Consider the following 17097-nt stretch of genomic DNA (forward strand, 5'->3'; position numbering starts at 1 on the left):
TAATGAAATAAGAATAGAACAGGAGCACAATCATAGACACACCCTTTCAAGGGTTTTCTTTTGAATACAGGATTGTCAGGAAAGAAGTCTATTTCATTAGAGATGTGTTCTGTGAAACAGAGTGCATGCTTGAATGCATCTTACTTTAGAGGAATAAATTTGCATGCTGAAGCAAACTTTCATACTTCTTCTCTGGACCAGGAACTGCAAATTCAAAGCATATTAGATGCATATTCAAATTCACCTTTCATCTATCTGCACTACATTATTTTTGAATGGTTGCACATCAAAAAGTGTATTTATAGCTTCCTTTTGATGCAAATAGGCTTAATTACATACAAATCATGCTGGTAGAACAATTTCTCTATTTTTAATAATACTGGAAAACCAAGACTTAACTTTCTCTTATTTTTGCTGCTATTCTCTCCCTATCCCCTGCCCCCACCCTACAGCTGAGAATTTTCAAATTGTCCAAGTTTTGGCCAGCATTAAATAAGCTCATGAAAATAATGTGGAAATCAGTGGGCCCACTAAGCAACCTGACACTTGTTCTGATTTTTACCGTATTCATTTTTGCTGTGGTTGGCAAGCAGGGCTTTAGCCAAAGTTACAAAACACTTCGAGAAACATGTGAGAACAAAACGCAGATGTGTAACAGTAACAGTACTGATGCCACCCATAAATGTAAATTACGATGGCATATGGAAGACTTCTTACATTCATTCCTTGTTATATTCCGAATTCTCTGTGGAGAATGGATCGAAACGATGTGGGGCTGTATGAAAGCTGCTGGGGAAGGATGGTGCATTTTTCTGTTCATGCTGGTCCTGCTTTTAGGAAACCTAGTGGTAAGTTTTCAAAGGATTTCCTTCTTCTATGGGACATATTTAAAATTATTTATTCAGTAGGATTGTTTTCAAGAACGTTCTACACAATTTAGCTACATCAGGCAGTGGTAAAACCACTCCTTAAGAAACGTTCCCTGGATTCAGACAACCTAACTACCGTATTTTTTGCTCTATAAGACTCACTTTTTCCCTCCTAAAAAGTAAGGTGAAATGTGTGTGTGTGTCTTATGGAGTGAATGCAGGCTGCGCAGCTATCCCAGAAGCCAGAACAGCAAGAGGGATTGCTGCTTTCACTGTGCAGCGATCCCTCTTGCTGTTCTGGCTTCTGAGATTCAGAATATCTTTTTCTTGTTTTCCTCCTCCAAAAACTAGGTGTGTCTTGTGGTCTGGTGCATCTTATAGAGCAAAAAATACGGTAAATATTGGCCAGTTGCTAATCTCCCTTTCCAGAACAAGGTTCTGGAGCGAGTGGTCGCAGACCAGATCTTGACGCTTTTGGAAGAAACAAATTTTCTGGATCCATTTCAATCAGGGTTTAGGCCCGGTTTGTCACAAGAGAGACAAAGCATACATGTCCCTGTTAAATCTTCTTGACCTCTCAGTGACTTTCAATACAATTGACCATGATATCCTTCTGTAGCAACTGTCCAAACTAGCGGTGGGTGGCACGCTTTGCAGTAGTTCCGGTCCGACTTGGGTAGACATTTCCAAATAGTGTTGTTTGGGAGTGTTCTTCAGCCTTGTGGAGCCTTCATTGTGGGGTTCTTCAATGTTCAGTTTTAGCCCCTATGCTATTTAGTATCTACATGAAACCACTGAGTGGAGTTATCCAGAGGTTTGGAGTATGTTGTCAGCAATATGCTGATGACACACAGCTCTACTTTTCCTTTGCATCTGCAGACGAGGCAGTGGCATAGCTGTCAACTTACAGATTTGAAAATAAGGGACCTGCAGCCAAATTAAGGGACCTGCAGCCTCACCTGTTCCAGGCACTCCAGTCTTCCTGTCCTCCTGCAGTCTGGTGAAACTCATGCTGGTAGCTTCGAGAACACTGTCCAACCAACTTTGTAACCAGAGGTTCAACTGAATAGAATCTGAATCACATGCACCACAAGGCCTATGCAGCCTCAACTTAAGGTGGCTCCCCGGCCTGGCTTTGCACTGCAAAGTTTGCAGCAGCACGTGCAACAAAATGGCGTCCAGCATTCAAAAACCCCCTCAGCTTGCATTAACTAGCCACACACAAGGCATGCAAGCTCCACCCCCCCAGTCGTTCTTAGACTTCTTATTGGGTGAGCAACACAGCCAAGCAACACAGTTGGAGCCTCCCTCCTCCCTGGCCGGCAGGGTGGGAGGGAGAGGAGTTGCTTCCTTTAAAATTTAAGGGACATCATTTAAGGGACATTTAAGGGACATCCATCAGTAAGGGACAGCAGGGGGACATGGCGCTGGAATAAGGGACTGTCCCTTCAAATAAGGGACACTTGACAGCTATGGGCAGTGGATGTGCTGGACCGTCGTCCTGTCTCAGCAATGGATTAGATGACAGCCAACAAACTGAAGCTCAATGCAGATGAGACTGAGGCACTGTTAGAGGGTGGCTCCCTGGACACCCATTTTCCCATTCAGGAGATCAGCTGATAGCAATGCCATTAAAAACACAAAGAGAGTCAAGTACTGGGCCATTAAAAACAATTCACCATACAGATGTTGTCGGTCTTTCCCCCAGCTGAGAAGTGGACAGAAACAGAAGACTTGAGAGGGGGAGGTTGGCATGGGTAACAGGGGACGTGATGTCACCACAGGAAAAAATATGTCATTTTAAAATAGAGGTTTGGGAACAGAGATTTTGGGAAGGAGAAGGGAGGGGTCAGAACTCCATGCAGCATTGGCTGGAGGAAGCTGCATGCAGAGACCTGGGAGCATGATTGGCTGTTGCTTTGACCCCAAGCTTGCTGAAGCTATGGGAGAAGCAACGAGAGGTACTCCCTCTGTTGGATATTCACTATTTGATGGACTGATCCAACACCCTCCACCAAAACTCAGGTTGTGTGTGAAATAAACCATATTTCATAAAGACATGACAATCTCCCCTGTGCCTCATTCCCAAAGAACACAAACCCTGGTTAAGTGCCAAGACTCCTGGAATCCTCCTATCTATCAGCAGAGATTGGAATGGCCAGTACAATACTGAATGAATGGGAAGTCCTTTTTCTCTGGGAAAAACAGGAAGCAGTTGAAATGTGTTACTTTCCAAAATACCCTTTCCGCTCTCACTGTTTGCTTCATTTGGTTACTTTTCATTCAGGTCCTCAACCTCTTTATCGCTTTACTCCTGAGTTCCTTTAGTAGCAGTGATTCAGAAACTGAGGTAGATGAAGAGCAAGCTAAGCCTCATGTGATCCTTGCTCACAGGGGGTTGCAATTTGTTAAACATCTGCTGTGGGACCGCTGTTGCAATGCCCTTGTGCAAAAGCTGAAGAAAGCAAGAAGCAAGACCAAGGAGGTGACCATCCCAAAGGACGGTGCCACTGAGCCGAGGAAAGGGGTCCAGGAAAACTATGCTAGTGGTAAACGTTTGGAGAAGCTGCCAGCGGACCATTTTATGACAGACTTTAATACATTTGTCTGTGCTCCCCTTGCTGAAATGGAGACTTTTGGTGAGGAAGAAATTGATTGCAGCAAAGAGGTAAGAAACAGGCCCCACAAATGGACCTTTCTGGTAGACTGCTGGCATAGATAAGCCTACCCAAGAAGGTTGGCTATGGTGAATAAATAATTTCAAGTATACACCATCACTATATGCTTCCATTGTGGCTGATCCATGTTACATATACAGTGGTATCTCAGGTTTAGTACTTAATTCGTACCGGAGGTCTGTTCTTCACCTGAAACTGTTCTTAACCTGAAGCACTACTGAAGTGAAGGCCCAAGACAGGTGTTGATCATCATGTGAGCTGCACACAGGTGGTCTGAAGCGAGCTGCTGCCATTCCTGTGGAGCCTCCTTTTATTGTGACAAATATGCAAGCTAGGCAGGTACATTTTTGGGCTGTGACCTTTACACATCTTCCGTCCCAAAATCGTGGGGTGGCACAAAGCTATTTTGGCACCTGTTTCACAGCGTCATTTTCCCCTTGCACAGTGTATGACGAATGGAGACAAAGGTCTCATGGAAAAGGGTTACAGACAGGACACTGCTGACTGCTGAGACCGCAAAAGGTCAGACTTAGGAAACGATGTTCCAGACAGCCATGGCTTGTCTGAGGGGGAGTTTTTCCTGCACCCCAGGGTCACGCGTGCAGGTAGACGTGGCTGCCTGCTGGTGGGGAAGTGTGCTCCCTCCGGACCCACTCCGCGATATCCCTACACACCACTTTAGCTAATGGGGCCTCCCACTGCCGCCGCGCCACCACTGCACAATTTCTGTTCTCATCCTGAAGCAAGTTCTTAACCCGGGGTACTATTTCTGGGCTAGCGGAGTCTATAACCTGAAGTGTATGTAACCTGAGGTACCACTGTATTGGAATATTATACATTATTAAGTTTGTAAATGTATTTGTTAACTGATAACCGGATTCCATTTCTGTTTGTATACGAAGGCTTTGATAACTAGTAGTCTAGCTTCTTGTGTGCAGTGTTAGGAACAAAATATCTTTACTTTCATACTTTTCCCTAGGAGAACAACTTGCAAAAGAGAAGAGAGAAATTCAAAAGGTCAAGACAAATGCTGTCTTCTGATATTTCCGAAAGTACCAATGGTTGGTCTTTGAATGTTCCCAAGGTAAAGCAAAGGAAAATGATGATTATAGCTCTATTGCTCGCTGAGAGTGACATTCTGCATTTCCAGGAAAGTGGTATATTCTACTTTTTTTGTTTGTGTGTGTGTATTCCACTTTTATATTGTGGAAGTATTTTTGCTCCTCCCCCTGAAAAACAAAGGACACCTAGTTTGGGGGCAGGTCCTTTCTCTGAGGCTGGGAAATCAGTCTTCATTTCTATGTCTGGAGAAGGGGACTCACTGCTTGATCATCCTGTATTTGGGTTGGTGAGCTGTAGAAGAGCTCACCATATTTTACAAGCTCTTGGCAAAAAAGGAACATTTCTCCTAATATGCACATTTTTGTAAGCAACTTCACCATATATAATGCATTTTTATATGCTATTTTCACAAATACAGTCGTACCTTGGTTGTCGAACGCCTTGGTACTCGGACATTTTGGCTCCTGAACGCTGTAAACACGGAAGTGCGTGTTCTGGTTTGTGAACATTTTTTGGAAGCCAAATGTCCAACATGGCTTCCGATTGAGTGCAGGAAGCTCCTGCAGCCAATCGGAAGCTGCGCCTTGGTTTTCGAACCATTCCAGGAGTTGAATGGACTCCCGAACTGGATTAAGTTCAACAACCGAGGTACCACTGTATCAGCGGTGGAGGAAGCCGCTCGGGCTTCTGGGGCGGTGCGCCCAGGGGCAGCACGAGCTGCACATAGGGGCAGGGTGCACTGTGGGGCCTCCGGAGTCTGCCTGCCTCCTCCCACTCAGCCACCCTACAGCTGGGGGGGGGAGGCAGGGGGGCGGACCGTTTGGGCATCACAGAGCCTGCATGCACCCAAGCCACTGCTTCTCTCCCAGGAGCGCGCTGCAGGCCCCGCAGTGAGTGTTGCCCGGCAATTTGTCACACACACCCCGGTGGTGACACCTGGGGCGATCACACCCACCACACCCCCCTTCCTCCACCTGTACACTGTATATACATTTTAGTACACTTCTTTTTGGTTGGAGAACTGCCTTGCAAAATTTGGAGAAATGTGAATTTCAAAGGACAGCTGTGTTTTGGTGCACGTATTGTGTCAGGAAGTAAAAATCATATTTCAATGTGAATCCAAAAAAAATTTCTCTCCCACATCTGTGGTGGTGCCCAGTCAGTGGATTGCTCTCCCTATTGAAGTACAACCGGCACAACTATTACAAACATTTTGGCTTAAGTTCAAAACTCACTTAATGGCCCTGGCATTTTAAAGTTTGTCTGTTCCTCTTGTTTTTTAAACCGCCTCTGGTGCTTTTATTTGTTATTAGGTTATCTTTAATTCTTTTATATTGGACATGTTTTATATTTATATACTTCATCCTGGTATCTTTTGTAGATGAAGCCTGGTCTAGAATAATTCTTAATAAATAAGCTGATTGCAAAAAGTGTTTGGATCATAAAAAGCTTGCAGGAGAAGGTTAAGCTTCCCTTTCCTCATTGCTGCTGGTGCAATCAAATTTGTGTCCCCCTGAGGCTACGTTTTAACAAAAGAAGAATAAATAGTAATACTGTTGCAAGCCGTCCCAATCTTTGAGCAGTGTGAGATTCCAGGAGTTTCAGGCGCATAGCAGGGTTCATATTTCCTTCAGATGAGGGACAGTGGAGACTGTGGTGTCTTTACAATATATGGCTTAATTACACATATATACTACCTCAGCCTACAATGTTCATAGCAGGAACACCCCAAAAGAGTCTTGCTTCTCCCTTAGCCATATTCATGGATTCAAGCAGAAATCAGGCATGACTCTCTCTCTGGTTTCCTAGCCTGCTGCTTCCAGACTCTAGCTTCTAGCTCACACAACTCTACTCTCAACTCTCACCTTTGTCTTCCTAAGAACCAGCCAGTTAAAGGAGGGGACACCACCCATTAGGCCACTGGTGCAGAGCCACTTCCTTTCCTTTCTTAATGGCCTGTTACTTCACCAGGAAGTATTCTGGCTAATACAGATTGGCAGCAGCTCTTCGGAGTTTTAGAAAGAGTATTTCCCAGCCCAGTTTGGCGATACTGGAGATCAGGCACAGGACCTTCTCACTGGATGACAGTCCATTAAGTGGGTTATCATTACCACATGGCATCCAAAGGCAGGAAATGCATGCAAACTCAAAGAAATAGGACTGTTCTGCTTTATATTTCCCCAGTCCATTTCCTGCCTTTCATCCATCTGATTTTCTTTCCCAGTCTTCTCTCCCTTCAATCCTTTAGCTACTGTTGTATGTTTCTGTCAAACTAGTAATCATTTTCTGAGTTTCTCCCTCATTATTGTTCATTGTGTGTGATTTCAGGTATTTCCCCCCTATCAGATCAGGTTTCAGTTCCCCACCTCTCAGCATCTTGCCTTACCGACCATCTTTCAGTCAGCAGCAACTATAGCAGCTCTGTTGGCAAATGGGGTATCACTGAGAAATGCTAAGTGTCTGCTTGTTCCACACCTACCGTAATTCTTTTACCAAGCATTACTTGTACCCTTTTAAAATGTGGCTCTTTTATGGGAGGTGTTAGTGGGTTGTTGTTTTTATTCTGATTATATAAAGTATGTTGTGATCTTTTCTGTGAACTGCCCTGAGACCTCCGGGTATAGGGCAGTATATACTGCAAACTCAATAAACAGTATGTGCTGGTCCCGGGGGGGGGGGGTGGTGGAGGTACTAATACCGTAGCCGAAGTTCAGTCCAGAGTCACTAGCAGGGTAGACGATCACTAGATAAGACGCGAGGTCCGAACCAGGGAACCGGGCGGGGAAGCAGGAACGCTGGTAGAGCAGAAGCAGGGAGCCAGGCGGGTAACAGGAACACTGGTAGAGCAGAAGCAGGGAGCCAGGTGGGGAACAGGAACACTGGTGGGTCAGCAGCGGGCAGCCGGGCGAGGAACAGGAACACCGGAGAGTCAGGAGCAGGAAGCCGGGCGAGGAACAGGAACACCGGAGAGTCAGGAGCAGGAAGCCGGGCGAGGAACAGGCACACTGGGAGTGCAGATCTAGGTCTGGGTAAAGCAGGTACTCCACAACGACGTTGCTCCCGCAACCTGGGACCGGGCTGCCTGACCTTTATCTTCTTCTAAGGGCAGTCCTACTTCCTCATATTTTACATTCATTTCCCTTCAGATGCTAAGTGTTGATGATTGCCCACTTGATGGACTATAATGCTAGAGAAATGCCTTCAGATGAGACCAGCGGTCCCTTCTGCATGCAAAACATTTGCTTTTCCATTGAGCCACCACCCTTCCCCATCATTGGTCAGTTACATTAAGAGGATACTGTTTTTTCTTGTTTTGTTTTTATGTTCAGAGCGTGGATCTTGAGAGCAGCTGTTCTGAGGCCAGCACGGTAGACGAGAGGTCTCCTATCTGCATTGTCCCTGTAGTCAAAAAGGAGCCTGTGGCCTGTTTTCCACAAGGTGACAGACTAGTTTTATTGGCATATAATATGATTTTTTAATTTATAATTTATTTGAGATAGTCAGTTCTTTTTTGGGTAAGGTGATCAACAGAGCAGTAGCTACCCAGTTACAGATGAACCTAGATGAAGCAGATTATCTAGACCCATTTCATTGTGGCTTCAGTCCTGGGCACAGTACTGAAACAGTCTTGGTTACTCTGATTGATGAGGGAAGACCAGGAGTGCTATTCATCTCTTGGCCACGTTGACCATTGACCAGGGTATCCTGACACAGCTCGGGGGGGGGGTATTGTAGTAGTTCTGCTCCTACCTACAGGGGTGCTACCAGAGAATACAATTCAGGGACTTTTGTCTGGCCCCATGATATCTTTATTATGGAGAACCACTAGGTTCTATCATGTCCTCTGTGTGCTTAACATCACTCTCAAGCCACTGAGAGGAGTCATCCAGGGATTTGGGGCACAAAGTTACCAATATGAGGATGACATTTATTGGGGTGGATCTAAGGAAATTCATTTCTGATCTACTCTCAATCTAATTATTCTGGCCTTTATATGGGGACCAGCCATTGGCAACTGGGAAGCTGGTAGTTTTTTGCAACTTTATCTTCTCATGAGCAAATATTCCAGTGTATTAGTTCACACAAGAAACTTTTCCTCTGCACTCTGTGGATGTGCTGCTTGTACTAGTTACGTAGAAAGCCACCAGCAGAATGTTCCAGGGATAGGAAGAAAAGAGGAAATAATTTGCTATTTTCTCCTGCAAAGATGCTAAATGTTAAAAAGTCTGGTTTCCTACTGATTCTCAGAACACTGATAATTTCTGTATTTGATTTCTCTTTATTTCAGTGTTGGTCAAGTTCTTCCCATGTTGCACAGTGAATACTGCTAAATTTCCAGGCAACACTTGGTGGAGGTTTAGAAAAACCTGCTACAGAATTGTAAAACATAGTTGGTTTGAATCTTTTATCATATTTATGATATTACTGAGCAGTGGTGTTCTGGTAAGCTTACTATGATATCCTCAAAATAAGAGTATTATTAATTTTTTGGCCTTGTGTTCAGCTCTGAATTTTCTTTTTTCCTATAGCTGCTGAAATCTGTTTAATAGGATGATAGGTGATTTTTTAAAAAAATTATTCCTTGATATTATATAATCATACCTAGTGTATTCCATTTTATTGGTGCATGAGTAATAGTGCAAACATTCTTAGATAAACAGTGGCCAAAATCCAACCATGCAGCTAGATCCAAGGGAACTTTTGACTTGTTCTTCTTGAACAGTAGCCCTTCATTTTACATGACAATCCATTTTTAAAACTGGATTGGAGGTTCTATCAGACAAAATAATGATGGGCACTTAAAGCAGCTCTTTGGATTCCAACTGATAAAAGTGAGGCTTGCTTGTTTTTTAAAGTATATGTTTATATTTCTAAGAGTATTTTATAAAAGATCCCAGTTAATGGATTGCTGGGATTTCCTTCAGAACTCTCCAGATATATTGTACTAGGTTTCACTGGTATGAACTAAGTGGAATCTTTATTAATGGTATAGAAACTCAGACATGCTGGGTATAAAGCAATAAAGCATTTTTATTCCAAGCTCCCACAAGAGATTTGGCATATGAAAAAAAGTTCATTTATATGGGCCATATATGTAAACTCAAATGGATCTCACCCAGTCCTTAGCTTCTGTTGCTACGGAGATGGCCAGAACTCTGATCACAGGCTAGAAGTTGGTGGTCACTGAAGAGTGGTATGCCGCGCCCAAACTTTGTACAGTCTAGTTTCTTCCTCCAAATCAGGATTTTATGTAACCACTAGCCAAAGTCCAGTTGGCCATATGGACAATCTGCTATTTCAAGATACAGGTAGGTAGCCGTGTTGGTCTGTCGTAGTCGAAACAAAATAAAAAAAAACCTTCCACTAGCACCTTAGAGACCAGCTAAGTTTGTTATTGATATGAGCTTTCATGTGCATGCACACTTCTTCTAAGGTCCTACTGGAAGGATTTTTTAATTATTTTAAGATAAACATCCTATTGGTAAACAACCCCATACCCGTGGATCATAGTATGCTCAATTTTGTAGCTTGAAATAGCCATATAAGAGATTGTTGCATGCTTCAGTTGTGTGCATGGCACATGATACAATGTTCCTGTTATATAACAATCTAATGCATACTAACCCCTTAACCTATATTTCCGCCAGTTATTCAATCTTTGATACATAATCCCAGCAATTATGCAATGCTCATGCCTTCTATATATTGCCTATTAGGGCTATGGAGCTTGCCAGTTCATGACTAGGGTTTTTCCTTTTGCAGGCTTTTATGTGTAATCAGTTGGGTTCAAAGCAATGGAGAGCCATAGCTAGAATCTTACATCCAGTATAGGCATAATTATTAAGGACCCCTAGGCCAATACTATGGTCCTAAGAACCATCTTTGATGTCAAAATGCTACACTTTGACAAATAATTTAGGCCTACGATTTCTACATTGTCATTTAATTTTACTACATACTTGGCAAAAAATGTTGTTGAATCTTGAACATGGGAGCAGGGTTCACACAGTGAACTTCAGAGATCAATGTTGTAGTACTTCTTAAACTTTAATCAGCTGGAAGAAGCCCTTCCCCAATGAATGCTAAGTGAGTGGGCTCCACCCTTTTTCATCACATTGCACAAATTTTAAACATCCCACTAGTGAATTCTAAATCACATCTGATTTCTGAAATACTAGATCTTTGAAGACATCTACCTTGCTGAGAGAAAGACCATAAAAATCATACTGGAATATGCAGATATATTTTTCTTCTACATCTTTTTCCTGGAGATGCTTCTGAAATGGGTGGCTTATGGCTTCAGAAAATATTTCACCAATGCTTGGTGTTGGCTTGATTTCTTTATTGTATGTGTAAGTATCAGATTTAATCTTACTGCCCTGCATGTTGCTGTAATGTACAATTATGTGAAGCAGCTACCGCCTCAGAGATCCATGTAGTAAATGGGCCAGCCTCACAGTTAGGTAGAGTGAGCAAGCCACCCCGGGCAGCTGATTTTGGGAATTTGTGCCAGGTAGCAAAATAATGTGGTTAGCCCTAGGAACACTATGTATTTTGACTTGCTTTGGGGGGGGGGTGCATGCTGTCTCATCTCAGGCAACATAATGTTGATTTAAATCAATGATCAGTGTCAGTGTCCCTGATCTTTGACATAGGGAAGACAATTGGTGGAGGAAAGGCAGGGTCAAGGGGAGGGGAATCTAATACAGTGTTTCCCAACCTTTTTTGGGCAAAGGCACACTTGTTTCATGAAAAAAATCTCGAGGCACACCACCATTACAGCCCCGTGACGTCAGCGCGCAGCGTCACGCCGGGAGGGACATGAATTGCTAGCAAATTACATAATCACCTCCTTGAGGGCTGGCTCATCTTCTCCGAAGGCAGAACCCCATTAATTAACAGCACAGACTCACACCATAGCCAAGACGAGGGGGGAAAACCTCAGTCATGCACAGTCATGCACATGTGGGGGCTAAATGAGGACGAAGACCGGGCAGAGAGCAGGGTTCAAATCACCCCACCTGGCCAGGACAATCCCTGGGCCATTCGCCTGACCCACCTCGCAGGGCTGTTGTTGCGAGGATAACACGGGGAGAACCACGCGCGCCCCCGGGAGCTCCTTGGAGGAGAAAGCGGGCGATGAATGCAATGCATGAAATATATGAGAGGCGACCAGGTTTTGCAGGTGAGGGGCCCCCGCCAGCCTCCGCTTCCAACACCCGGCGCAACGACACCGAAGTTTCCCCCCGGGCTCGGCTCGGGGAGCAGCGCTGCTCCCCCCGGCTCCCCTTCGCCCTCCCGGCTCTCTCTGCCGCCCACTGGGGACCCCCCTCACCTGCCAAGTCCGGAGCGCCGGTGGAAGTTGCATGCATGCATGCAGGGCGCCGCGTTGCCATTGCATTGCACTCCATGCAATGCCTGCACGCATGCATTGCCTTGCACGCCCGCCAAGGGGTCTCCCCGCGGTCCGATGCGTCCCCTCCGGCGCGGATGCAGCATTGCAAAAATAAAAAACCCCCGACGCAGCCCTACCTGGGGGGCAGCCTCCGCCTCTGCCGCTCCGCCTCCACGGGGATCCCCGGGCTCCATCCTGCCGCCCGATCTCCGCGGGGGCGCAGGCAGGCTGCGCGGGGTCTGCGCGGAAGAGCCCCTGCCTGCCTGGCCGCCGCCGCGCTCATTCCATGGCCGGGAGAAGAGCGCTTCAAACAAAACGCCCGGCCCGCCAGGCCACGCTGGGAAACGTAGTTTGCGCACCCCGCGCGGGCGCGGAGCCCAAGGGTGAGGGGACTACGGATCCCAGCAGCCCCCGCGCCGGGGACGGAGGGGGAGAGGCCGGGTGCAGGGATGGAGGGACGGGTGGGCGAGCGAGTGAGTGAGTGGCAGCCACCAAGCCTTGGCCGAGAGCCAGGAAGGGCCTCCCCGGAGGAGGAGGAGGGGGGAGGCGCAGAGCGGGAGGGAGGGAGGGAACCCCAGGGGTCATCTAGTGACGGCGCCCCAATCGAAAATTTGACTTTAAAAAAAAAATCTTTCGAATTTTTTAATTTTTCCCGCGGCACACCAGGCAACATCTCGCGGCACACTAGTGTGCCGCGGAACAGTGGTTGGGAAACACTGATCTAATACATTCTGGATTCCACAGAGGGGTTGCTTGATAAACAAATCAGCATGGAAAGAATTCCCTGAAGACACAATGTTGGAAAACCATAACTCCACATCAAGAATGGCACGTGGGAAACCACTTAAACAAAATTGTATTAATTTGGAAATAATTTGTATAAATGAGTTAACATTTGGAAAATCAATACAAATAATTGGCATAAGAAAACCATAACTCCAAAGATATGTTTTACAAGTAAACAGCCCGTGTTTTTCCTTTCTTTTCCTTTTTTTTATCACAGGTTTCCTTTCCTGCAAAAACAACTGGAACAAAGGGAAGAGATCTGTGTGATAGCCATGTCTCCACAAAATCTCTCAGAACTTTAAGAGCCCTGAGACCTCTTCGCGCATTGTCCAGATTTAAAGGGATAAAGGTACTAAATACAGTTTTTCTGTTACATGTCCCACAAAGCTAAGGCTGTGTTGAGCTGGTAGTAGGGATGGCAAAATCTATCCCATTTTGTTCCATTCTAATCCATCCAATTATTAGATAAAAATTAGATAATTTTTAGATAATTCCAGGGAAATCCTAAACAACCCAAACATAAAAAGAGTCACAAAATGCACACATAACAAAACAAAACAAGTAGTATTTAGGACTCTGTTTTTCCTGTTTTAACACTATAAAGCTGCTTGGACATGAAGTCATTTCCTGCATCATTTCAAAAAGTGTTTTGAAGCTTCTCCAAGCACACACAATTAGTAAAACAATTGACAGGCATCTTGCCTGGTACCCCTACTTTAAAGGTGGTCTTTTAATTTTGATTTTATGAATGGAAAACTGAGTTAGTGACTTGCTCAAGACTACCTTTTGACCTGGGATTTGGACCCACTTCCCCATAGCAAATTCTAGCACCATATTCACTCAATTGGTGGTGCTCATTTGTAAATCAGGAAAAAGATCCATACATAATCGTGTAATTGCCACATGATTATCAGATTGCTCGGTTACGTGCTATCAGTTATCTCCCGCTTGGACTACTGCAATGCGCTCTACGTGGGGCTACCTTTGAAGGTGACTCGGAAACTACAGCTAATCCAGAATGCGGCAGCTAGACTGGTGACTGGGGGCGGCTGCCGAGACCACATAACACCGGTCTTGAAAGACCTACATTGGCTCCCAGTACGTTTCCGAGCACAATTCAAAGTGTTGGTGTTGACCTTTAAAGCCCTAAACGGCTTCGGCCCAGTATACCTGAAGGAGCGTCTCCACCCCCATCGTTCTGCCCGGACACTGAGGTCCAGCGCCGAGGGCCTTCTGGCGGTTCCCTCATTGCGAGAAGCGAAGCTACAGGGAACCAGGCAGAGGGCCTTTTCGGTGGTGGCGCCCGCCCTGTGGAATGCCCTCCCATCGGATGTCAAGGTGATGGACAACTACCTGACATTCAGAAAACATCTTAAGGCGGCCCTATTCAGGGAAGCTTTTAATGTATGATATTTTAGTGTTTTTTGGTTTCTGTGGAAGCCGCCCAGAGTGGCTGGGGAAACCCAGCCAGATGGGCGGGGTACAAATAATAAATTATTATTATTATTATTATTATTATCATTGCTTAGAGCCATTGGTAGACTGATTCTATTCATTGAATAACTGATTGTGTGTTTCATTTTCTCATTTAAGGTTGTAGTGAATGCACTCGCAGGAGCTGTCCCTTCGATCGGGAATGTGCTGCTTGTCTGTGTTGTTCTCTGGCTCCCATTTAACATCCTAGGAGTACAACTGTTTGGAGGAAAATTTTCGAAATGCAGTGATGCATCTTTGAAAAATAAAAGTGTCTGTGAAAGTCAGAATTCCGAATGGACTAATACGAATGTCAACTTTGATCATGTTGGGATGGGGTATCTGGCTCTCCTCCAGGTGGTATGTTCAATCACACATAGTTTCTTTGGCAAGAGCCACATATGTGCAGCCAAAGAATAACAGATTATTGAAATTAGAGCTGATAGAAAATTACTAAAGAATTCAGAATTTGCTTTTGAAATTCAGTTTTGAAGGATTTTTTTTTTAAAAAAAGAAAAAATACACAGGAGAGCAACCTTAAATATTAAGAAATATTGCTGATTGCTGTTAAACTGCACATTGAGATTTCCAGTTTGAAGCTAATCCATGATCTGAAGCTGAAACTAGCTCCATGATCCAGGGCTTCACAATGCCTGTGTTCCAAAATGCTACAGAGGATGTACTACTATATTTCTGAAGTATATCTCTCTCCAATAGAAGACCTGTACAAACCTGAAGTGTAGAGAACGCGCAAGGGGAGGGATGGTAGTGTGAGCATGCTAGTTCCACCACTACTGCAGTGTTGTTCCTTGATTTGTGAAAGGTGACTGTGCAAAGAGGGAAGGCTCCTGTATCTGGAGGCACTCAATGTATTTTGGAACCCTCGTTCTTCAATGTTCCAAAATGTGCATTTTGAAGGGGATGTTTCCTCTGATCTGGTTTTTTAAGGACAATTATTATATTGGCAATGGAAAGTCTGCTTCTGTGCCCCTGAACAGCGTAAGATAACAAAATAAAAATATTTTTTTTTATATAGGCAGGCACCTTCTATGCCAACTTTTAAATGCTTGCTGAAAACCTTTTATTCCTCCAGGAACTGCCTGTGCAGGCAATTAAGAGTACATCTCTCACAGTGGTCTATTGGTGTTTGTACAGTGTCTTTATCCATGCATGAGGCAGGCATGTGGATAGACAAATATGGCTGCACCTGTCAAGTCTAGTGCATCCCTTAGCATACTCCTCAGGAGGGTGGCAAGCCAAATGGGTGTTAGACTGTCAGACAGACTAGGAAAAACAATTTACAGAATACTTCCGTAACTTGGTGTGTTTATATATATATTTTGCCAGGCAACCTTTAAGGGCTGGATGGAGATTATGTATGCTGCAGTAGATGCACCTTCAAAAGTAAGCCATGAAAAGTTACAGCATTTGTCCTTTTTAGATGCTTTGCTTCATTTTTATTGACCGGTTACACCACTGAGTTGTTTCATTCTATGTACTTTTAGAATTGTTACAGCTTTCACCCCAAAGAATCTTGGGAACTGGAGTTTGGTGAGGTTGCTTACAGTTGCAAGATAGGGATGGGATGGAGGACATTTCTCCTTGCAGACCACATTTTAAACTGTTTTTCTCCCAGTGGGTGTTATTCCAGCCTGAATTAAAACACCTCATTTTTACACTCAAAAATGTTTACTTTTAGTCTGTGAAATTAAAATTATTCAGCCCTGAAAGAAACATCTCACTGCATATCTCTGAGCAAGCTACCTGAGTAGAAGGAAGCAGGCTCAAAACAGTAACTCCTGGAGAGATGTTGTAGACAGCTTTCTCTGATAGTGAGTAATTGCAAAATCACAACTATGAACTGGAAGTGCTTCATCCTCTGATGATTATAGTCTTGTACTATCTAGAACAGTTGATCTGAAATTTTGCCAATACCCTTGCAGCAGAAAGGAAATACAGTATTAGTTTGCTGCTGTCACCATCAATTCCTATGCCTGCAAATGGGTTCCGTGGTATAATTAGTCAAATTCTCTATGACTTTTTTTTATTCGAAGCTGTCTCATTTCCTCAAGTTCCCCAGTAAACCAAGTTTTACATGCCTATGGGAAAGGACACTGGGGAGCAACTGCCAATAGCCATATTCAGTCACCCATTCCAGAAATCAGGGGTGCCAACTTGAATAAAATATTGGGGGGTGCAAAGTAAGCCCTGCCCTGCATAATCAATCACATGATGCGGTACATGGACACTACTTGAATGGCAGTGTCCATCAACTGGGGCAGCAGCCCCCTCAATTCCCCTGGCTCTCTAATTCCCCAGGCTCATCACCCACTATTCCACCATGCACCCCAAAACATCCAAATAAATACCTGTCAAGCTAAACGCCTATATTGCTTAAAAGACTTCTACAAAAATGACAGCCCCATATCAAATACCTAGGAAATACCTATCAGGAGTGAACATAGGCCATTAGTACCAAAATGTATGGGAAACCACCCTATTAGAAAAGTTAACCAACAAACTTAAACCAGTATAGGGGCAAGCAAAGGAGGACGCGTTCACCCCACTGTGGTACCCCTTTATCACATCCACAGCACAACAAGACAATGACCTATGCCCCCCCCCAACAGCATATGAATCAGTATGGTTAACCTGACCCAACAACCTACAGTGGTGCCCCGCAAGACGAAAACCCGCTAGACGAAAAACCCGTTAGACGAAAGGGTTTTCCGTTTTTGCGTTGCTTCGCTAGACGAATTTCCCTATGGGCTTGCTTTGCAAGACGAAAAAGTCTTGCGAGTCTTGCCATTTTTTTTTTATTTACCCCCTTTTT

At 44.5% G+C, this 17097-nt stretch overlaps 1 protein-coding gene and 1 long non-coding RNA gene across 4 annotated transcripts in view; one reads left to right on the forward strand and one right to left on the reverse strand.

Annotated features, from left to right (window-relative positions):
- Nucleotides 1-17097, forward strand: part of LOC310689213 (sodium channel protein type 5 subunit alpha-like) — a 59639-nt gene that overhangs the window by 30309 nt on the left and 12233 nt on the right. For all 3 annotated transcript variants that reach the window (XM_083466585.1, XM_083466586.1, XM_083466587.1), the window contains 9 exons: nt 453-848; nt 3157-3537; nt 4527-4631; nt 7939-8047; nt 8898-9052; nt 10789-10962; nt 13009-13140; nt 14385-14624; nt 15612-15668. In XM_083466585.1, coding sequence (XP_083322711.1) covers nt 453-848; nt 3157-3537; nt 4527-4631; nt 7939-8047; nt 8898-9052; nt 10789-10962; nt 13009-13140; nt 14385-14624; nt 15612-15668 — 1749 coding nt within the window. The remainder of the gene's footprint in view (nt 1-452; nt 849-3156; nt 3538-4526; nt 4632-7938; nt 8048-8897; nt 9053-10788; nt 10963-13008; nt 13141-14384; nt 14625-15611; nt 15669-17097) is intronic.
- Nucleotides 12969-17097, reverse strand: part of LOC310689566 — a 43055-nt gene continuing 38926 nt past the window's right edge. The window contains exon 4 of the long non-coding RNA XR_014517500.1: nt 12969-13018. This is a non-coding gene — a long non-coding RNA (uncharacterized lncRNA). The remainder of the gene's footprint in view (nt 13019-17097) is intronic.

Source organism: Podarcis liolepis (genome assembly GCF_965112155.1).
Source record: "Podarcis liolepis genome assembly, chromosome: 12".
Lineage (NCBI taxonomy): Eukaryota > Metazoa > Chordata > Lepidosauria > Squamata > Lacertidae > Podarcis > Podarcis liolepis.